This window comes from Musca vetustissima, unplaced genomic scaffold, assembly GCF_032173495.1.
Source record: "Musca vetustissima isolate MV318-11 ecotype Yass unplaced genomic scaffold, APGP_CSIRO_Mvet_v1 utg104267, whole genome shotgun sequence".
Classification (NCBI taxonomy): domain Eukaryota; kingdom Metazoa; phylum Arthropoda; class Insecta; order Diptera; family Muscidae; genus Musca; species Musca vetustissima.
Window position 1 is genome coordinate 1,158 of NW_026881627.1, and position 25,004 is coordinate 26,161.

The following is a 25,004-nucleotide window of genomic DNA, read 5'->3' on the forward strand; positions in this document are numbered from 1 at the left end:
TTTCCATCGTGGGTATTCGCTTAGTCCCAGGTTTTGAAATTTTCGGACAGTGGGCCTAACACTTGGACCATATCAATTACCAGAAAAATTTACAATTTAAATAAAGTCAAACAATTTATTATATCCGAAATTGATTTCGGATACAAACTATATATTTTCTGAAAGCCCAAGGAGTGATCTTTCAATCGCGGGTACTCGCTTAGTCCCAGGTTTTGGAATTTCGGGACAGTGGGCCTAATAGTTGGACCATATCAATTACCAGAGCTACGGTTAAATTGTACAATTTTAAAAAAAGTCGAAAAATTTATTATATCCGAAATTGATTTCGGATATAAACTATATATATTCTGAAAGCCCATGGACTGACCTTTCCATCGTGGGTATTCGCTTAGTCCCAGGTTTTGAAATTTTCGGACAGTGGGCCTAACAGTTGGACCATATCAGATATCAAAAAATTTACAATTTAAATAAAGTCAAACAATTTATTATATCCGAAATTGATTTCGGATACAAACTATATATTTTCTGAAAGCCCAAGGAGTGATCTTTCAATCGCGGGTACTCGCTTAGTCCCAGGTTTTGGAATTTCGGGACAGTGGGCCTAATAGTTGGACCATATCAAATACCAGACCTTCGGTTAAATTGTACAATTTTAAAAAAAGTCGAAAAATTTATTATATCCGAAATTGATTTCGGATATAAACTATATATATTCTGAAAGTACATGGACTGACCTTTCCATCGTGGGTATTCGCTTAGTCCCAGGTTTTGAAATTTTCGGACAGTGGGCCTAACACTTGGACCATATCAATTACCAGAAAATTTACAATTTAAATAAAGTCAAACAATTTATTATATCCGAAATTGATTTCGGATACAAACTATATATTTTCTGAAAGCCCAAGGAGTGATCTTTCAATCGCGGGTACTCGCTTAGTCCCAGGTTTTGGAATTTCGGGACAGTGGGCCTAATAGTTGGACCATATCAATTACCAGAGCTACTGTTAAATTGTACAATTTTAAAAAAAGTCGAAAAATTTATTATATCCGAAATTGATTTCGGATATAAACTATATATATTCTGAAAGCCCATGGACTGACCTTTTCATCGTGGGTATTCGCTTAGTCCCAGGTTTTGAAATTTTCGGACAGTGGGCCTAACAGTTGGACCATATCAGATATCAAAAAATTTACAATTTAAATAAAGTCAAACAATTTATTATATCCGAAATTGATTTCGGATACAAACTATATATTTTCTGAAAGCCCAAGGAGTGATCTTTCAATCGCGGGTACTCGCTTAGTCCCAGGTTTTGGAATTTCGGGACAGTGGGCCTAATAGTTGGACCATATCAAATACCAGACCTTCGGTTAAATTGTACAATTTTAAAAAAAGTCGAAAAATTTATTATATCCGAAATTGATATATTCTGAAAGCCCATGGACTGACCTTTCCATCGTGGGTATTCGCCTAGTCCCAGGTTTTGAAATTTTCGGACAGTGGGCCTAATTGCAAATACCTACAGTGTTGCTGCATGTGCAGTAATTTTTATGTTTTATTGAGTTGGGGTAGCGCATTTGGTAATTTTGTCCTAATCCTACTTATTTTTATTAATTTTAAATAAAAATAATCGTAAAATCTATTAAATTTGATTATTTTTCAATTCTGTTAACCTTTTAAAAGAGCTCTGTTAATGGCTTAACAGCCATGTTAATAACATTACAATTTAACTTTCAACAATTTATCTTCATGCTCATGATTTTTTCCCCAACCTAATAATTGGCATCAATATAAATATCAGCCACTCCTCTTGGATATAACGTCAACTTCCCCAGCGTATATCCTTTAGTAGTTAACATACACGCCATAGAATGCCGTTTTTCTTATTTTTTAACACAAAAGTCAGTGTCTATTTAACCCTTTAAATATTACCCGATCATCATGAAAAGGTCCATGCTTACACCATGGACATATCCCCTACACCATGCACATTTTTGTGGTGTTCATCCGTGCCATTACCAAAAACAAGTGGGTCTTCTTTGATCAGAACGGGTCCTACATCAAAAATTTTCGTGACGATACTCCATAACTGGGACCGGTAGCGTGTTTACAAATTATAATGGACAGATAGACGGACGGACGGACACCTATGTCTAGATAAACTAAGTTAGTCCACATATGACGATCGGTGTACTAAAAGATGGGTTGAATATATCAAGTGTTTGTAACACTTTGGACCACACAAAACATAGTTGTGTAGAGTATAAAAATATATAATGAAAAAATATTTTATATGTGTTTTATTTTTTTTTTTTGCAATCAAGAAATAGATAACCCTTTACAACTATTAACCCAAATTCATAGCTCATGATAATCTATTACTTGTTATTGTCTTTCCTAAATAGTTAGAATATAAATTATGATGTATTTTGTTCATAAAAGTGTTGTCCTTCATATTTTCAATGCTTTTTAATTTTATTGGTCTGATATACCGAATCCTTTCACTTTCTCTCTACTATTTCTAAAACAACAAGTTTATGTATTTTTTTTTCAATTAATTCCAAAAAAAGAATGGCATAACAAAACATCCGAATATTTTGCTTAATAAAAGGCAAACAACCTTGTGTGTGAGTGGCTACTTTGCATTTTTGCGTCTGTGAGTGTGTGTGTGTGCGAGTATATGTTGATGAGTTTTTTCATTTCGTTTTGGCCAAAAATTATGTCCTTGAATGATGTGGCAAAGAAGAGGCGAGGAAAAACACATGTTAACAACCTTGGGAGTTGTAAAATTTCAGCATTTTTATTTTTATGTTGTTAACTCTTTCATTTTTGTGATGCGATTTTCAATTTAATTAATTGTTATTTTGTTTTGAAACCTACACACATACATTTAGATTTTTAAAGGATTTTCCCACAACCCCCCAGTAAAGCAATGGCTGTGAATACATAAGCCAGTATTTACGAACAGTTTTTTGTTTTGTTTTGGTCCCTACACAAATCCTCTACAAAAATAAGGCATCAATGAAATAAAAAACCCCTCTTGATCCACTTTGCCATGTGAATACGTTGTTGTTGTAACACTCACTCACACACATTTAAAGAGTAACAATAAATTCATACAAATCCTTTCGTTATCCTCGTTTCGTTGTAACACTATACGGAGTAAACCATGAAACATATGCATTATGGATGATACTATAGTGTCTAGTCCAGTTCAGATGAGTGTGTGTGTGTTTGTTTGGTTTTTTCTTGCTAGTCCTTCGTCAAATGGTTGCGAATGCTAATAAAAATATGGCATAATAGAAAAAGGATAGCATTGATACTAAAACAACAGCTCTCTTGTTAGTAGACAATATACAGATAGAGCTAGAGAAAGGTGTAGTGTCAATCCTTAACACAGAGAAAGGGACTCGTCGGATTATTCTCGGTCCGGTGGGTCTATGACACGTACTAGTTAGTTGGCTGGGCTATTAACCTTTTGCCTTTCTCATTGCTATTGCTAAAGCCATGGTAACTGACCTTTTTACGATTTAGTTTAGTCGGTATTTTGTGCTGTTGGTATCATTGGCTATAACCACTGTAATTACCACAATTTATTAAACGTCCCGACCGACCGACCGACCGACCGACCAACCCGACCACCAACCAAATGCCTTTGTCTGTACGGTTTTTATGATGAGATTTTGTTTTTATGACACGTTTTGTGTGGCCGTTAACAAGGGTTTGAGTGACATACGAAATTTTAATGGAAACTGTTGTGGCAAATTTGTTGCCAATAAAATAAGAAAATAATACTAATTGACTTGGATCTTTTTTATATATGTACGTATGAAAGTTAGTTAGAAATATTTAATTTGCTAAAGGATTTTTAAGAAATAATGATATAAATATGTAAGGATGTAATCTTGTAAAAAATAGTTTTTTTCTCTAAAGTGTATTTGAGAGACTAAAAGTAGTTTCTAACATATAGATACGTACGACCATGTGTAATGTTGTTTATAGAGACATGAAAAATCAATTAGCAAAAAATGGAATTACCTCATGCACATTTTCCTCTGAAAGTGATTCTATGTATAGGGTGATTTTTTAAGCTATTATCATTGTCGTCGACGTGCACAGCAATTGCGGAAGGATTCAGCTGTGAATCCTGTCAAAATACAGCTGGTGAATGAATTCAAACCGAACGACGTACCGCAACTCAGAATTTTTGGTAAATGAGCTCTTGGAAAAGTTGACCGAATATTCACTTTATGAGAGTATGAAAAATTGTTGTTTATTTAAGGCGCCTTAACAATTGCATAAAATAATATTTGTTATACATCCTCATAAACTGACTTGGCTCCCAATTATTTATTTTATACCCACAGCCTTATGCTTTGATAGAATAAAAATGTGTTTCATGGTAATTTTAGCTTGCGACCTCCTTTTAGTACCTCCCCTTTGTTGGAAAAAATTGCAAATCCTATATCAAAGGAATGGATTTAGGTATTTAGTACAAACTTATTATACCCTACACAACTATGTTGTCAGGGTATTATAGCGTCGTGTGGCCCCAAGACTTTGTAACACAGCGAAATATTGGTCCTAGACCCACCGATCATATCTCGACTAGCTCATGTGTGTCTATCCGTTCATTATAATTTGTAAACACGGTACAGGTCACATTTATATACGAGTCGTCACAAAATGTTGTATGTAGGACGGGTTCTGATCAAAGAAGACTACTATTGTTTTTGGTGGTTATCGGTTAATATTTAGGGGATCAAATGGATAAAAAACTTTAATTTTGTCTGTTTTTCTGGTTGCATCAGAGGCCCGAATATAACGAAATTTTGCATGAACAAGGGGATCTGGCCAAATAATAAGCATGACCTTTTTGATAACGTAAATGAAATATCGTATATATTTACTCCTGAAGAACATATACCGGAGACGTTGACAGTATATCCAAGATGAGTGGTACCAATAAATGCTTGTATACGCTCAGATAGGCGAGTTAGACGCAAATATTATCATTTCACAATAGAGGTCGTAAATGTTAGGCTGATCTCTATGAACTTTTACATGAAGTTTCGATTATAGTCAAATACGAAGCTTATGAAATCGACTAAAACTTAATTTTTGCCTATTTTTATAATCGCTATAGAACGCACAATTACGAACCGAGTGTCACGAATATAAATGTAAAAGGGGTTCTGGGCAACAGGTAAAACACAACACTGCACAAGACAACACAGAAACTAAATATCGCAAAAGTTTACCAGGCTAGGGATTTTGCTCCACAGTGGCAGTTATGTACGGTATCATATGGTGGCAGTGGCAGTTGTGTACGGTATCATATGGTCGATCACGTCTGACTATAATACTCCGCTCACTGTGTTTTTAACTAAATGTAATCTGAGTAATGGGATCCATTGGTCTACTTCTTCTGGTTGCTTCTTCACACAAGGTCAAAATGAAAAAAAAAAATGGCTCTTAAAAATGCAAACCATTTAGTATTTTCATTATTAGGCCAAATATATATTAGTTTGTTCGATGTTTTGGGTGCTATTCGAAAAACGAACAAGAGATGGCCAATGTACACCGTGACAATGCAAACTGTAACACATCGGATCAAAATGTCGAATTGATTGGGCATAGGCCGTACAGTTTTGATTTGGCCCCAATTACTTATTTTTTATTTCGGCACACCAACTAAAAGTGTGTGTGGTCAACGATTTTCGTGGAGTAGTCTCAATCGGAGTGGAAATAATTTTTCGACAGTTTTGGCCAAAGCGCATGAAAATGTATATAAATCATGCTGGACTACTAATAATAAAACCATGGTCCATAACAGATATTCAAATTAATACCACAACAATTATTGGGTGGTTAAGCCACCACTGACAACTTGATTATTTTCTTGTCAGGGTTTCTATGTGGAAGGTAGGTATCAAAATGGTAATTTCTCCAATGCTTCATTGAAAACTTATTTAAATACCCTCGGTATGTAATTTACTAATGTTAGCGCCATTTTGAAAAAAGAAAAATTGAAAATTGGCCTATTCGAGATTTCAGCACCTAATATGAACTTTAATAAATAAATATAATTTTTGTTATATATTTTTTTAAAACCTTCCAATTTGTCTACTTTTTGCTAAAACCACCAATGGAGGAAAGTCATAACATATTTTATTAAGAATTTTTTAGGAATCGCATTTTTATAATTAATTTCAAAATTTCGCTGAAATAAGTTGTTTTATATTTCATTTCATTTAATAAAAATCCCTTCGTATCAAAAACCCCCCTATTGTTTGGGATATGTGATAGCATAGTACAATAATAATGTCAAATTTCAAATTTTCTCTTTTTTCGCCAAATAAAGTTATCACTGATGCCTTTTGTGATAAGGTCTTGTTTTTCATAGTTTTTATTGTCAGCATTGACACTGTCTGCAAACTTTTCGCTGTGTGTGAATGATTTTTTTTTTTTCTTTTTATAAAAACGTTCTCTAAACTGTGAACATTTGACATATTTGCTGACATAAAGTTTCAATTCTTTGGGAGAAAAAACATAAAACAAAATCTAACAGTAAATGGAAAAATTCTGTTATTGTTGGTAGTAAAAGTAAATGGAGGAAGAAAATAAAATAGAATCAAATAATAAGAGAAATCCAACTCCTTCATCAAACAGGAGAGATGATGTCTGCGACAGAAATGAGATATCCTTGTTTGGCCAAAAGAATGACAGAATGAAGGAAAACAATGCCGAGGCAAAGTGCTAAGCCAGCCATCATCCAGCCAGCCAGTCAGCTTAAGTAATACGAGAAGGAAAACATAAATTGATTTATGATTGTGTGTTGAGCTGGGAAAACACCACCATCAAACAACAACAAAAGAAAGAAAGATGGAGAAAACACTTCAGACAAATAAAGAAAAATGAAAGCGTCATCATTGTCGTCATATAGACAGATATGACTAGGGGCCATATATATATATAGAAGAACAATCGAAGGAAGTAAGACACAAAAATCCACACGAAATTAAATTTCAAACGGAATTGCTTAAGTTAATAATGTCCGGAGAGGAGACATGACAGCAACACATGTAAAATATAAAAACAAAACAACACAAAAACAAATAAAATCATAAAAGATTCTACCCGAAAAGTAAGTTTGGTTGATTATAAAAGAGTGCTGCTGTCTTTGTAGAGAATTTGTAAAAAAATTGAAATTAAAGTTGGCAGACAATAAGCGTAACAAGCCTTAAATGCATTTTCGCTGAACCCCAACAAACATTGGACCTCCACAATTGTGAAGCAGATAAAACCACATCAAAATAAATTCAACAAACTATGGCTTTTTCACTGCCGGTCTGCTTGTAGTGGCAGCAGCTTGTTCATTTTGCGGGTGGGCGACGACGAAAAAAGTTATGACAGCATTTTAACTTCATCCTGCTGACTGGCTCAAGCTAAGGGCGATTGCATATGACAAAACTTTTTGCATACCACCCTTCAACTTTTGGTCTTGTTAATCAGACAAATAACAATATTAAGACCCAGGCCGCGAGGAGAAATTTGATCAAAAAGATACATAGCATAAAGTTTATACATAAAAAATTGCATAGTTAGGATAGATGGGTTTCACCCACTTTAATAAAGTTATGATTAAAATTCGTTTATTGAAATTAATCAATAGCGTAGAAGGTTCGTGTAACAGGCTAAAACATTCTCTAAAGAAATATTCTTTCAAAAATCATCGTATTCCATGATACCTAAAAGGTATTATTTAAAAACATTCGCCTAGTACGATACCAAAAAATATTATATAAAACCACACGCCTTGTATGGTTCTTCAAAAATATTATTTAAAAATTCGCGTGTATATTAAAGTTGTCACTACGTTTGCAACGCCTCGAAATATTAGGTTGGGGGAAAAGAATTCCATTATAGGCTGGTGGTCGAAAATGTCGATAAAATCGGAGAAATGATCGAAATTGATCGGCATGTTAGCAGTCGTAACATCACCCAGGTGCTAAAAAATCGACCAAAAACTGTTTTAAATTGGCCAACAGGAGAGGTGTCGTGTTCCACCAGAACCACGCTAGGCCACACACATCTACGGTGTCTCGCCAGAAACTTCGGAATCTTGGTTGGGAAGTTTTAATTAATCCCCCATACAGTCCGGACTTGGCACTAAGCGATTATCATATTTTTCTTGCATTGCAAAATTTATTTAGTGATAAAAAATTGGTATCTAGGGAGGATTGTGAAAATCGACTACTAGAGTTTATTGCAAATAGAGAGCAGGACTTCTTGAGAGAGGCATTATGAAGTTACCTTTAAAATGGTAACTTGGGATCATAGTCCCAATGATGGAGCTATAGTTGCCTGAAAACAATGTTTCCTTGCATTTTGTGCACCCTAAAATCTGGACTTCATACAATATACTGCACTACGTCATCGTTTTTTTAGGTCGATTTTATTATTAAATTAAGATCGCAATTAACCTATGTAAAGGGTTAATTGCAAGTAATAGTTACATAACAGGCATTTCATCATTGTCATAACTTTTATTTGGCACAGTGAGTTGGTATTTCTCGCTAAAAACAAGAATATATATTGCAAAAAAAAGTAATTGACACTGTCCGTTTCTTTTATACAGCATTGATAAGATCTAGCTCTTGGGGTTAGTCGAGTAACAACTTTTCGAACAGAAGCTAAAATTTAAAGTTGGTGTTAGTAGAGAACTAAAAAAGCGAACAACAACAATGAACGCATGTAACAATAGCTTGGTCGAACTCCTTAGTTGTTAGTTATTGTTTGCTTGGTTAGTGTATGCTACTTGTCGCTTGTATTGAGAAGCTGTTTGCGGAACTTGGCTGCATCAAAACTTAAGCCAAGAAACAAAAAACAATATAGGAAAGAACAAAAAATACTCTGCAAACATTGCGATAGAAAGAGAGAAACCATAAACCGGAAAAGATGTTTGCAGAGTTGTTGTTGTTCAGTTCAAACAATGAAGAACTTGTTTGATGGGGGGAAGAAATTGTATTTTCATTACTGTTGCCATTGCTGACCTTAAGGACATGTTCATAATTAAGGTTCCGGTAAGTTTTTGTATACGCTTTTTTTGTTGTAATTGTTGATGTTGTTTTAATATGGGACTACAAAAAGAAAGATAATTAAAAGAAAAATATTTTTTGAATATATATAATTGACAAAAAACAAAAAAATGTGAACAAAATTCAAAATCAATGGGAAAGCAATAGATGACCATATGATTTGATGATGGTGATCATAAACCATGGATTGCTTATGAGTGAGATCTGCTAAAAAAGCGTAAAGCCAATGAAGGGATGAATTACATTGGTGGTTGAATTGTAAAGGCTTAATTAAAATCGGAATATTTTTCAAATTCCTGATAAAAAGCTGCAGTTAATGGATTTAAAAACATTTCATTTTTCGCTTTAGAAAAAACCTCTACGTTATCTACCATAACCCTGTAAATTCACTGATGTTTTGGTAGAACAATGCCGAATGCAAATAATTCACAATGAAACAGCTCTCGACTTATCGGGATTGGATTCGATAGTATACGCGGAGGATTCGACAAATTTTGTTCTCCATCACTACACCTAATTTAAGTTTGATAAACATACCATGTGCCATATTTTGTGAATTCCGGCGGAGGAGTAAAAATTATTAAAAGTAAAAATTATTTTAAAGTGGGTTTCGAATATTTTTTTCAATAGGCTTACATCCTCCCCTAAATGGAATACATCTGAAACTGTTGACATTCCAATAACCAACCTCGGCTCATATAAAATCTACAAGTTTCCATAATTTTTTTATTTATGTAAATGAGATACCAAGATGAGTTGAACCATATTAATCATCTTCAGACATTATTAAGGCTTGGTGAATATACTAATATTTATATTAAATTTGTTATATCCTAGCTTGCCAGTCTATCCATCTATCCATGTCTGAGGATAGACCTTTAAAAATATTTTAAAAATTTCCACACCTGTGGGTAGACCTTTAAAAAATATCCACACCTGTGGATGGACCTTGAAAAAATATTGTAAAAATATCCACACCTTTGGTTAGACCTTTAAAAAATATTTTTTAAAAAATCCACTCCTGTGGATGGACCTTGAAAAAATATTGTAAAAATATCCACACCTTTGGTTAGACCTTTAAAAAATATTTTTTAAAAATTCCACGCCTGTGGATAGACTTATACAAAAATATTTTTTTAACGATCCACGCCTGTGGTTAGACCTTTAATAAATCCACGCCTGTGGATAGACTTATACAAAAATATTTTTTTAACGATCCACGCCTGTGGATAGACTTATACAAAAATATTTTTTTAACGATCCACGCCTGTGGTTAGACCTTTAATAAATCCACGCCTTTGGATAGACCTTTAGAAACTATTTTTGAAAAATCCACGCCTGTGGATAGACCTTTAAAAATGATTTAAAAGAAAAATCCACGGAAATCTATTCATACTAAGACTTTTGGGGTCGAAAACAGTTGTTTCGATGAGGAACGTTTCTGATCGTATCAAAGTATATACAATCTTACTATCCTTAAAGAAGTGGTATATTTTGGAACTTTGAAAATTAACAATATTCCACAAATTAAAAAAAATAGCTCAGTCAGCCACAATCCTCATCTGACGGAAGTCAAAGACCAAAAATATTCATAAAGTGTAAGGCATCCTAATAAAGATATATCGATAATTTTAAATTGGTGCATTTCACCGCGGTGTGGTTATCAGTACACATTCTAGCAATGCGACAGAGAAATTCTATAGCGTTTGTTTTTTATTTCTACCAAATTTAGATCTGGTTAGTCAAACCAAAATTTACAACCAAATCAAATAGCTATTTGTTACCACAAATTTTCATCAATGTCAATTCAATGACATATCCTGTTACAATTCAGTTATAAAAATTTAAATTTTGCAGTCATCAATGTCCTCGATATGGAAATTAGAATTCAATCTGTTAAATGGTAGTAATGTTTGCAGTGATGTATTGATATCCGCAAACTGCAGAAAAAATGTGAAAAACCAATGCCACGCAAAGCCAGGATGGAGATGGTGGCAGCGAGCAGGAGCTATGAAGATAAAGCATACTAAAATAAAAACACACACAACCACTCACCTACCAAGCATGTAATGGCGGGGTATACATGTGTGTAGATACAGTTTTAAAAATAAAACAAACATTTGCATTTAAAAAATACAAATATTGTATATGCATGGTAGAGGCAGAAAGAGAGGGAGAGGGGTGTTCATAGTAAGAATAATAGAGAACAGTAGAAAGTTCGAAGTAAAGTAGGAAAAGAGGGAGGGTAAATAAATGACACAAGCTTTAGCGGCAGTTAACAATGTTGCGTGAATGTTGGAGAATGAGGATCTTGCATCTCGTTGTTTCCCTTTGCCTACTTTAAGGCGGGTAAGACTTGCAATCCAACCTACCCCCAACTCGACATAAACACAAACACCGGCGGCACACATATTCAACATACATTCAAACCCACACACACAAAATTGCACACATCCCCACACACCAAACACACGCACACCGACACATACACACACTTATATATAAATTGTTAAATGCAGCAACAGCAGCACAACAACATAATGAATGTTTGATGCAAAAATCCATTTAGATTTGAGGTAAATTAAAGTTTTACAACTAAAGTATGAAAATGGTTACATATGTATGTATGTAGGGTACAGTATGGAAATAGTAAAGAGTAAGATAAAGATTGATAGATAGATAAGAAAGGGCGGGCGAGCGGGAAAGTAATACCGAACGAGGCGGGGGAACGAAAGCAAGAAACAAAAACACCAGGCAATCAACATCGAATACTTACATGTCACTTGGTAATGTTTCAGGACTAGATGAACGTTCATTGCTCCATGGTGAACTGGATGTTGTCATGCCTGAAATAAAGATGAGGAGGAGTTGGTAAAAATAAATTACAACAACAATAACGTGGGCAGCAATATAAGTTTACATCAATTACACAGTTTTAAAACAAAGTAATTAATTTGTTAGAATATCTTCATTAAAGGATTTTTTGTCGATAATACATTTTTGTGTAAAGGACAAAAGGTTATGTTGAACGATTTAACGAAACATTTTATATGAGATCAATTTTGTTTTGGTAAAATATTGTTTTTTAAGTTAATTGACGATTATATTAATGGCATAGATGACATGGATGCCATTTTAAGGGTATAATGAAAATATAGACAATATTTCTCTCAGTGGCGCATAAAGTTTTAAATGATATGGGAGTGTCAAGTGTTATTATTATATTTAATGTCAATTTGAATTATCCCTGTTTTAAACGAGTGTTTGTAAATATATATTATCTATTGATTCAAATATATATCTTGATGTAGTAAACATTGCTTATACATTTCGTGGTATCAAAAGTATGGGAATGGAATTCGACATTTATCAAATTAAATAGATAGCTTGATAAATGTTCTCCAATTCTTTTCATTTCAGTTGAAAGTCTTACATTGGCGAAAATGGACCGCTTAACTATTTAACAACGCATAAAAATGGACAAGATGTTCACAAAAGTTGTGGTTTTGCCAAAGCGACATATCGTTCTTTAAGAGGAACTACGGTTATGTTACTAAAGAAAATTGTCGTATTTGGGGTTGTGAGAATGCTCAAGTAATTGAAAAGAGGCCATTACATCCAGAAAAGTCAGAAAAAGTCACTGTTGTTTTTTTCCAAATATTAGAACGACTGTCACCGTCAATTCGGAGCATTATCGTCTTATGATAACATATTTTTTTGGCTGCTATTGAAGAATGCGACTTGGTGAATATGTTGTTTGAAGAAGACGGTACAACATGACACACAACTCCATAGAATATGGCATTATTGCAATGGATATTTCCTGGCAGCGAAATTTCACGGTGGGCGAAATCACGAATCCGGCGCGATAAATTGATAACTTCTAAATCATTTGTGATATGTTGCTGAAATTTTGCACAGATTCTATTTATACCTATGGAAATTAGTGGACCGAATATGCAATAAATCGGATCACGTTTTGTTACTGCTCCCACATAGCGGTACGACGATATTCGGTATTTTGAGAATTTTCGCCACGTTGTTGATACTCACTGGCTATCAAATCTTCCTACCAAAATTATTAATACTTAATTGGTAAAGTTTTAAGTTACGATTTTTAACACGTTTTTCGATTGTATTGGCTGTAATGGGGTATGTTGGTCCCCCATATGACGCAACCCCCCAAATTTAGTGGAGATCACTTAAATAATGTAGTGTTTCATAATGTCACCGTCCTAACTTTATAAAAACAGTGAGCAGAGCTCATTTGCTGCAAGAGAGGCATAAATCAAAAAACGTGATTTTCGAGTCAATGATGCACGATTGTTTGCTGTGTAAAAATCCATATGAATATCTCTTACACACTCTAATTGAGAAGCTGTAGAAGTTCCTCTGTCCCATATTGAAAACTTAAAACGCTTTTTTTGAAAAATCGCTTTTTGTGTTATGCCTGTCTTGCAGCAAATGAGCCATAATTGGTAAGTTTTTACCCTACACAACTACCACGCAACTCTAACTTTTTGCGGATCTATATTTCGAGCAATATTTTGCGATATTTGCAATCTCCTGACCGCTTAGAGTTGAACAGCTTCTCTTTCACACCGTGGCATATTTTCCGGGGGTGAACGTGCAAGCAAGGTCTTAGTTCATTGACAAAACATTATCATTCGAATTGTTTGGCTAGATTCCTTCCCCGTGCGATATGCGGAATGTTCAGTTTATAATAGTGGGTTATAAAGCAACTTGAAAAAAACACACACACACACACACAAATGAAGTTTTCGGTCCATTTAATCCCATAATATCCTCTGATCATCATCGGAAATTATAGGTGTCGTCCTTGACCATAAACGGAAATTCATGTAAAATTTCAAAACGATCAGCGTGGCATTTCAGCCCTCTGGTGTGGTAATGGTAATCCTAAACAATGTCAGTAAAACTGTCACACCCGAGGACATACAACAATATACTTGGTATCAATTTAAAGATCAATCACTCCTCAACTTATGGGGTCTATGTCCTTCAGGAGTAAATATTTAAACTATAGAATACAAAGTTCATCACGCTTACTTCTTGGTCAACCCCGTTTCTCCATGATCAACCCCCTTTCACCTTTATCTTATTCCAGAGTCCATGGTCAAGAAAAAAAAAAAACGGACAAAATACAAATTTCAATGGACAGACGGACGTGTCTTTATTGACTCAGCTAGTCGAGATATGACGGTCGGTATACAGAAAGGTGGGTCAAGTACCAATATTTCGCTATAATATTTCCCTGACAACATTGTTGTGTCTGGTGTAAATATATCATGAAAATAATATGTTATGTGTTTTATTTATGTTCACTTTTGAAACCCCGAAATGGATAAACCTGTGTTTTCGATCCAATAATCATCATAATAATATTAATCTTTAAAATGGTAAAAAGGAACTGATTTGAACCGATGCGTGAGAGCTCGCATTGTCGTGGTGCATAATGCTTCCTCTTAACATGTACGTTTTTCGAATTTCTCTAAAGATTTCGGCAAACAAATAATGATGTACCACTCAAAATTAGCCTCCTACATAGCCCAAGCAGAACAATAATTTGCTAAAAAAACAGTTAAAGATTTGTTTTGAAGTGATTCTCCCATGAAAAAGATGTATATTTTCCACAACACTATATACAGTCACTTGTAAAACGTACCAACATTTCACGCTGGCCACGTCATGTTGTAAGAAAATTCAAACTATGGTCATCCTATTTTTTTTTAACTAATTACTTTTGTGTGAAAAATGACAAAATTTGTATTCTATGGCATATATATTTACTCCTGGAGGATGTAGACCCCAGGAGTTGATAGCATATCCAAGAGGAGTGGTTGGCCTTTAAATTGATACCAAATATAGTGATGTATCTACTCAGATGTGGGAGTTACAGTCAAATATTTACAGGTGCTTACGTTTCAAACTAAAACCACTGGTTTTTAACTAATTACGTTGACCTACGAAAATTATCAAACTAAAACCCCGATATTCCAAAACACATAGTTTTGTCAGATGTTCAGTGTGGCAGTGCATACTTTAATTTACAAACTTTTTAGTAATTCTGTACAAAATATAAACGATGTTCTGGCTGCTGTTAATTTTCAAACTGAAACTGCTGCAGCAACTTGTTATGTAGTTGCTCTGGCTGTTGTCGTTGTTTGTGTTTTTTACCAATCAACAAAGTATGAGAAAAATCCATTAGGGACATATTTAAGCATTCATCTGTATCATCAGCACAATATCTACAGGCGAGCATATCGAAGAGTAGCTGAACGGGCATCGAATACCATGGAACGCTGACAACAAAAACATGAAACAAAGTTGTTCGTTGATGTTGTATGTCATCGACGACATCAGCAGCGGAGACCAAAGAACAAGGAAAGTTTTGAAAAAATAATCTACCACCAATACACATATATTTTGTATGTACTCGTATGTGTATGAACAATATGTGACTATTATAATGATATGGAAGAGGGTTATCTGTTCTGAGTGATTGTAATTTAATGGAAAAGCTTTAAATAATTAACATGTCGTTAAATATACAAACGATTAACAGACTTTGGTAATTATTGGAGGGAATTGCTTTAAAAAAAAATACGCCTAAGATATACATCCGATAATCTTAACTTGGTTGTCATGGACTTCGTAATTGATTTCTCTTCTCCTCCATTATAAAAAACATGACACGGAATATCGATCCACAAAATGATATTTGTATGATAGTACTATGTTATTTAAATTGTAATCACTTCAAAAAAAAAAAAAAAACAAATACCTTTACCCTCAACAATATTACTGCCTCTACTATTATTTGTTATAAACTTAACACTTAAATTCTAATATTACATGTGACTACAACACATTTCACAATGTATGTATGTGTGTATGCATGTTTATATCAAATCAACATGTTAGGCATGGTTAGGTTGTTGTTGGTTGGATGGTTTGTTGGCACTTACCTGTTTTTAAAGTATGGTTTTGTGGTGATATACCATTCGGCCTTGATGTCATTTTGCTGGCAATACGTTGTGGTACACTGGCAACAGTCTATAGCCGTTCATGTTCGTAATTCATGGAACAACATCATCAACACCACCATCATCATCACCCCATCAGGTGGGAAGGGCGAGAAATTGAACAACAGCAGGAACGTGGTATAACATCATTTGTAATGTTTATTGTAATTGAAATCAACATTGAGTAACGTTCATCATCACCACCATCAGCGTCACAATTATTTTCATTAACCATTTTTTTAATTTTGTTGAGCAGGTGAGATATTGAAGGGTAGTAGCCGTTGAAATAGTGTTAACATCATCGTTATGGTGGGAGAATTGCGGAAAAAGAAAAAAGTGATAAGTTAAAATTAATTCAAAAAAGTTTTGTGTGTTCATTTTGTTGTTCTAGTGCTCATTATAAAACAATAAGGAAAATGTACGAAACTACCAACAATGAAGTGTTAAATTTTGTTAACATTTATTGGTTTTAAATAAGGCAGGAGATTTTTAAATATTGGATTTAACAATTAAAACGGTTTTAGAGATTTCATTTCATACACTTTTTATATTTAAACAATAGAAATGAACAACATTTTTTTCATATGGTGCGTATGAGCTCTGCTACGTAAAAAAACAATAATCATACGCACACTGGTCCTAGTAAACGAAAACCAAACTCAATTGAAGATGTCCGTTAGTGACTGGAAAAGTCGTAGAGGTTAAAGTAGATCAAGGAACGTCACAGGAAGGAATGTTATAAGAACTCCTGTATGCTACTTTGAGTCTGGAACTTGTCTAGTACGCAACCAATGCTTCTATAGGAACATAAATGAAATTGACTTTCCGATTCAACACTAAAACAACCCTCTCTCCCTAAGATCAATATAAAATATCTAAACGACATGGGAGATCAATTTTGATCAGTGTCGGTGTTGCCGACAGATATGCCTATGCCGGCCAGACAGACAGACTGACATTTGTAAATCGACTCCAAGTTGCCTGAAAAGTATTTGGCCCAAAGAAACATGGTCTCTAAAATCAATATTTCGATTATGCACAAATGACTATACTCTCTCATTGGCCATAAGATTGAGGGTATACAAATTATTAAAATTGGCCCAAGGGGGTACTCATATTACGGTACCTCCCATTTTTCATTTTTTTTGGTTGTAAGTTAGTATTTTGAGTAGCAAATCTTCTTTTCAAAAATGATGAATATTCGTCAATTTTGTGGGATAGACACACGCTATATAACGACACTTCCCAAAAAATCCCTCTAAGATTCAGGGGTCTAAGATTCAGGGCAGTCCCCATATAAGGGACACCATTACTCGGTAGTTTGGGGATTTAGGCGCAATTCTAAATGGAATCTATATTGATAGTTTGGGTTATTATTGAATGTCAAATCTTTCTACCAAGAATAATCAAAATATCCCCCATGTAGCCCCCCTTCTATTTTCGTATTTTGAAGATCTCAGACATGTTTATCAAACGTCATGTTTAATTTTCGATTCTAGCCCAATTTTCCAGCGTGAGGGTCGGTATATTAAATCAGGTTTATTATCTAAAAATCCAGTTCCAAACTTTAGGGAGTCGGATTTGTCTCCCGCTGACAAATCCGACTCCCTAAAGCCGTCAGTTCTTCATAATGTAAAATCAATTTGAAATTTGTTAGTGTTTGTAAATATGTTTTCTGAACAAGGATAGGGTAAAAGTAGAAATGGACAATGAATACATGCCAATACCGAGTTCTTGTCTTCGGAGGGCCAATCTATACTCTAATGAGCAACATATTTATATCCTCAGTCTTGTGGCTAATGAGGGTATATACAATTTTGATACGACAAAAATGTGCCTAATAGAAATATTGGGTTTAGACCTAAAGTTTTTTAGGACCAGATTCGTTTCAGAAAATATGTCCGTCCGTCTGTCTATCTGGCGGGGTGGTGCGCACCATAACTCTCGAAAGGAGTAACCGATTTCATCCAAACCGATTTAAATCAAATTTTGTACAACCTATTATCTTTATCAAGCCAAGATCAAGTCCATAAAGGGTCAAAATTTTTTAATATTTATAAATCCAATTTTTTTCAATACTTATAAATCCAATATAGGACGAAAGGAATGTCCGATTTAAACCAAACTTTGCACAATCTAACATCTTTAACAAGACTAGATCAATTTCGAAGGCCAATATTTTATAATCTTGTAAGTTTAATTTGAAGCGAATTGAATAACCGATTTGATCAACATTAAATCCGAAACCTTTCAGATAAAAAAATATACCTTATATAAAGCGAATAATGAAACCTGTGGGTAATTCCGAAGATGGCATGGTAATTTTTAGATTGGATGGTATTCTTTATTTTTTCATTGGCTATCATTAAAAAAGAAAGTTCTTCTTTCAACAGAAACTAGTACACAGTGTAAATAGACAGATCTAAATTTCTGAAAAAAAGATTCATTTCAAGAAAAAGAAATATCTGCATTTAAGGGAAACCCACCCCCATTCTTGATTTTAATTTTTCAAGATTTTCAATGGGCTGGTAAATTAATACCAATGCTTGTTAAGGTTTGTAACATTGCACATATATATTTGAAGATTTAGAAAGGATGAAATATAATTTACAAAAATTTGTTGTTGTTGTTTTTTGTAAAATTAACAAAATGGCGAACCTTTGAAAAAATATTTTTGGAAAATCGCCGATTTTTGATCAAAAACCAAGTTAAAAAATAAGGAAGATCTTCACCGATTGGCTTTATCCTAGTTCATACGATAGCTATACACTCACAGAGAAAAGTGTAAAAATTTGGAATCGATTGGGTTATTAGTTTTTGAGTTATCGTGCCCGCCATTCACAAAAGAGAAAAACGCGTTTAAAGTTTGAGAAGCCCTTCAGCCGCCACTTGATGCTGACACAATAAATCGGCTATATCTTCAAGAGTTCTTGAGATTTACACTTGAAATTTTGTAGGGACATTCTTCAATTAGTAAAGATTCGAATTAAATAAAAAAAAATTAACCCCGAGTTTGGGGGTGAGTTCCACTTAAAAGAAAAAAATAGAAATCAATAGTTGGTCTTCGAATCTACAGTATTCTCCAGGTTTGGACGCGGAATACTCCCCGAAATTAATTCTTATTTTCTACCACAGTGTTAATGACAAGTGTGAGCTCTTCTAGTTATATCGAATCGCCCGTTCGTATCACACACGTAGGGAACTAGATTAAATAAAAAATAAAAATTAAAACTGTGATTACTATGTCAGGTCAAATACTTTATAACCCACAAAACAAACCGAGTATATTGAAAATTCAGTCTCTTCTATAAAATTTAAATTGGGCAAATGTTGATAATTTCCTTAAATTTTGTGAAAGTATCAAATCACTGAAAATAAAAATAAATTTTTCGATCAGAACTTACCTCTTCATCACCATCCCAGTTATAGTAAAACTGTTGATTTGGATTCATATATTTTTTGAGCAATTCTTTGGCCACTCGCACAGACATTTCACCCTGAACGAACGGATGCTGGAGTAGTCTTTCGGCTGTGGGACGTTTTTTAGGATTCTTTGTTAAAGCTGTTTTTACAAAATTATGAAATGTAGGACTCCATTTCTCTTTATTACTGAGAGTTGGAGGTTTGAAACCACTTTTTGACATCAGGAACAAAGCACGCATTGGATGTAAATCGAACATAGGTGGTTGCAGTTCAGCCAATTCTGTAAACAAATATTAGAAAAACAAAAAAATAATCAATACAAAATCAAAGTACAAATATATAAATTATTTATATAGACCACAAAGTAAATCACATAAAACAAAATAAAAATATAATTTATTTTTAACCAAACTTTATGAGACCGCCACAGATTGTCTAAAACCACAACAAGTAGACGCTTTTTTGTGGCTTTCTTCCAAGAACCGAACGACCGACCAAACATTCACATAATTGGCCAATTGTTCAATTTAACCTTTATGAACCTAATGAATAAATTCATGGAATAGCCATCATAATTTCTCAGGCTGTCAGTTTCATTTTATTTGGTTTCTGTTCGTTTTTTCTTTTTTTGGGTTTTGACCATAAAAATCCATAGAATTTTTTAAGGCTAATAACAATTTCCAGCTTTCAGCAACTCTCTTGTCATCATCGATGTTTCATTTCTTTGTGTTAAGCTCAGTTGTAATGATGCTGGTTGGTTGTGGTAGTAGTGGTATTGGTGGGTTTTTCTAGTGGTGTTGGTGTTGATGGTACATACGGTTTTCTCCTCCTTAATAGGCTACAATTGTTCTTAGCCGTAATTGGATACTTCTAACAACAAAGTGTACTTGTGTAAAATATAAATCATTAGAAGTGACGGTTTAAATTTTTGGGAGAAAGCGAGAGGAAAGTCATAATTTTTGGTGTTCCAACAAAATTAAAAGAAAAAATACTATTTCAAAAATTTATTATGAAGGCATATAAATATAATATTTTATTCTTGAAAATAATAAATGTGAGAAAGGTAATGTAATTGATAGTCGCAACGTTTGTCAAAATTATTACAATCTTTCAAAAGCTAATTGTATAAATAATAAATTAGTCCATATAATGAATTAATAATATGAATATAATTATTTGAAATATTGTATCTGAAATAATACACCACCACCACATAACCAATAATAGGACATACACTTATGTCAGAGAAAGACCGGCTGTGTACTCTCTGGAATAGAAATAAAGCTAGGAATTCTGTGCCCTTGTTGTATTCCTTCAGTCTTTTCCATTTCCCAAGTATTAAATACAAAGGCTTGCAAAAACTAAAATCTTCAATAGTTCTTAAGAAATTTACATTATAAAATTATATATAATAAAACAATTTTTTGCAAACTTCAGTTAATTTTATACTGTAGATTTCTTAAAAACTATAAAAATATATAGTTTGTTCTGAGACTTGAAGTGGATTTTGACGTAGAATATTTTATTCTATAATTAATTTTATGTTACTTTAATCCACTTAGTCGAAAGAAATACTGAGAAATGTCTTTGAAAAAAAAAACATTTTGAATTTTTGGTTCAAAATTTATGACTATATATTCGATATATACATAAAATATACAGATTTCTCTAGTTCAGTGACTTATCCTTCTAAAACGACATTTTGTGGGGAAAATGGGTATGAACTAGTACTAAGTACCATATTAACCCTAAAATGAGTTTTTGTTTTTTTTTAAGATTTTTGAGGTTTAGGCTGATTTTTGAGTTTTTGTATATTCTGAGACTTATAGTAAAACTTTATGGCGAACATTAGAATATTCTGAGCAGCTTTAACCCCGTTTTGAGTGAGTTTTCAATCACTCCTGGAGAAGGGGGACGAAAAGTTGAGGTTGAGGGTTAAAGTTACTCGATATTTTATCAGTAATATTGCCGATTTATTATAATGCTATGCCTATTTGAGGACCGAAAAGGCTTAATTTCGAAACTTTCATTTTCGTTTCGTATCACAATAGCTTCTTTCACGTTAGATATTAAAAATATCCAAATTCGGTAGGTATCATTATATATAGTTCATTTATCCCTATATCCTCCGAAGATTACAACAGATGGCTAAATCGATGGCTAGTGGATTATATGGGGGCCACTTCCTAAAGGGGGCGACTATTAATACTTTTTAGGAGGGAGATTTGTTATCAAATCCGAATACAAAATACCAAATTACACCGAAGTCGCTCAAAAACGCCAAAATACCAAAAATTGAGGTACCTTTAAATGGCGGCTACCAGAAAGAGTGGACCTAGATTTATAACTTTTAGTGGAGCGATTTTCTACCCAATAAGAACTCAAAGCACTAAATTACAACAGAAAATTGGGGGTAACCTTTTATATATAGGGTAGCCCCCTATTATTAATTTATAGTGGAGAGTTTTGGTATTGGGGGTAATCTCATAGGAGGACTACCTGAAAAAGTGGATCTATATTTATAATTTTTAGGGTAGGGATTTGGTACCCAATAAGAATCCTAAGTACCAAATTTCAGCGAGCTCAAAACCCCTAAAATGCGAAAAATTGGGGAGTACCGAAAAATTGGGCTACCCGAAAAGGTGGACATATATTAGGTTGGGGAAAATCTATTATGAAGTCGTAACATCACCCAGAAGCTAAAAATCGTCAATGAAACTGTTTTAAACCATTTACACAAAGTTGGATTCAAAAAAGTATCTCGATGGTTGGGTGAAACATTTCCATCTGCGAAGCCTTGGCTAAAGGGAATGTGATATACCCATTTCTTAAACGGATGGTGACTGGAGATGAGAAATGGATCACATACGATAACACTGTGCGAAAACGATAGTGGACAAAGAGTGGTGAAGCACCTCAAACGGTGGCCAAACCAGGACTAACGACCAGGAAGGTTCTGCTATGCATTTGGTGGGGCTGGAAGGGGATTAATGAGTTCCTTCCATATACTACTGTCAACAACTGGAACGTTTGAAGATATCAATTGACCAGACACGGTCAGAATTGGCAAACAGGAGAGGTGTCGTGTTCCACCAGGACAACGCTAGGCCACTCGCCAGAAACTTCGAGAGCGGTTAGGAAGTTTTAATGCATCCGCCATACATTTTTCTTGCATTGCAAAATTTCTTTAAGGAAAAAATTGGTATCTAGGGAGGATTGTGAAAATCGACTACTAGAGTTTTTTTATGCAAATAGAGAGCAGGACTTCTATGGGAGAGGCATTATGAGGTTAGCTTAAAATTGCAACAAATCATACAACAAAACGGTGCATATTTGCCCCAAATCGGACATACCGAAGCATGATGATGATGGAAGATGTTCTCAAGCACTGCTCCTTTTTAAGGTGAGATACTTTTCACGGCATTTCATACAAATGAGACACCAAATTTGGGTCATTCTTAGGTCCTTAGAAAGTTAGCGCTTTTATGAAGACCTTGATATAATTATTCGGTTTTGCTGTGGTTGGTTTTAGACGCCAAGTTTATTTGGACAGTTTTGAGTCGATATAAAAATGTCCGTCTGTCTGTTTGGTTGCTTTATGGTAACTTTCAAGGGTGTAGCCCATTTCATTCAAACTTAAACTTCGTAATAGTTTCTTTTTTCCAAATTTAAATCATACATTTTGCTGAAAAATAATTTAATAATGTCATGTGAATAAGGCTATTGAACCACTCCTCCTAGTACCTTTCCCACAAAGGATTAAAAACTTGAACATTTTTATGACTCATATGAAGCTAACGAAATATCCAATTTCATCCAAAACATTGACATATTTATATCTTTACCAAATCTATATCAAGTCCACAAAAGGCATCTATCGGTCCACTCCTTCTAGTACCTTCTCCACAGAGTATCAAAATTTGTAATGTATCAACAACAAGCGTTCTTAACAGACCTGCATTAAATCCGAAGATGGGCTCTATGGGTCTACTTCCTCTGATACCTCCTCACAATTGGTCACTCATCTCATTGCGTACATAGATAATAAATTTACGTGTTTATACAAACCCTTCAGCCTAGGAAATTTCCGATCTTGCAACTCCTTTCAAGCACTACTGTCAGATTAGAAAACAAAATTTGTTTATAGTTTTTTTATGCTCTTAAACAATTTCTTTTGAAACATATTTCTTGGTTTTTTAATTCTATTTCAACTCATATCATTGAATATACATTAAAGCCTTATTCAAATCATTTGTGTTTTATTCACTAATTTCTTTAAATTGTCTGCCAAGTTTCGTATAGAAATATACTTTAATATTTTTTCTTTAAAATTACTTTATATTTTCACATTAAAAAATTACAGTACAATATTTCATAAAACAAAAAATCTCAACAATTTATTCTCATTTTTTCTTAAAAGAAAGTGAACAACAATAAATAATGTAGCCATTCTAATTTATGTGAATGTTTTGTGGTCAGCTGAACATAAATTTCATTTAATATACTTAGCGATTAAGGAGAACAAACAAAGAAACAAACAACAACGACGACGTCGTGGTGAACTTACCTATTGCTGTAATACCACAAGCCCAAATATCACATAATTGATTGTAGCCACCCTTGCGCTCAACAGCAGCCACTTCCGGTGCCATCCAATAGGGTGTACCTGAAATTACATGGAAAACAGAGAGAAGACATAAATTAGTAAAAGTCCAGCTTAACATAGCATAAATGTATTGTAATGCAATGTTTAGAAGGCTATTCAGAGGTGGGAAAGACGACTTTAGGGGGTGGAGGAAGTTAGAGGTAAATTGGCATAATGAAATACAGCTGAAAAATACATGAAATTATAAAACAATTAAAATTAATTATATCTGTTGTGGCGGCTGTGAAGCCAATAAAACACATGAACGCATGCATACACATACACACGCACATATGCGCAGACGACAGCAGTTACAATTGCCCAGTGCCAAGCTTTTGGCTTAATTATGACGACAAACACATGGAGAAACAAACACCTGGATGCAAGGAGAGCACTCACACAGGATGGTGTGCGTGTAGTATATGGGTAATTATGCACACAGTTTGACCTGTGTTTATTTTATGTTAATGTATGCAAGGTACTGAGTACTACACGCACTCTCTCTCCCTCTTTGTGTATGTACTCTCCGGCAAATTGTCCTTGCAAATAAAAACCGAAAACCCAAAACATAAGCAGAAAAAATTTGTTCATTTCCATTTTAACTTTCATTTAATTAGCATCACTGCAGTTTATTTTGTATGTGGTAGTGGTCGTAGTGGTGGTGGTGCTGCTGCTTGTGAATATATTTGTAATAATTCATTTATATGGGTAAATGTGCGAAAGTGTCTGTGTGTGCATGTGTTACTACAATAATATATATTTACACATTTGTAAATTTGTTCTCTCTG

The 25,004-nt window shown here is 34.0% G+C and overlaps 1 protein-coding gene across 1 annotated transcript; it reads right to left on the bottom strand.

Annotated features, from left to right (window-relative positions):
* Positions 1-9,041: 9,041 nt before the first annotated feature.
* LOC133327592 (mitogen-activated protein kinase kinase kinase kinase 3-like) lies at positions 9,042-24,237 on the bottom strand (the record flags this gene model as incomplete). Its single annotated transcript, XM_061536107.1, has 5 exons — positions 9,042-9,144; positions 11,879-11,948; positions 16,092-16,179; positions 19,553-19,851; positions 24,139-24,237. Coding segments are annotated over 5 exons (659 nt in total), but the record flags the coding sequence as incomplete, so codon positions are not given.
* Between the last annotated feature and the right edge of the window lie 767 nt (positions 24,238-25,004).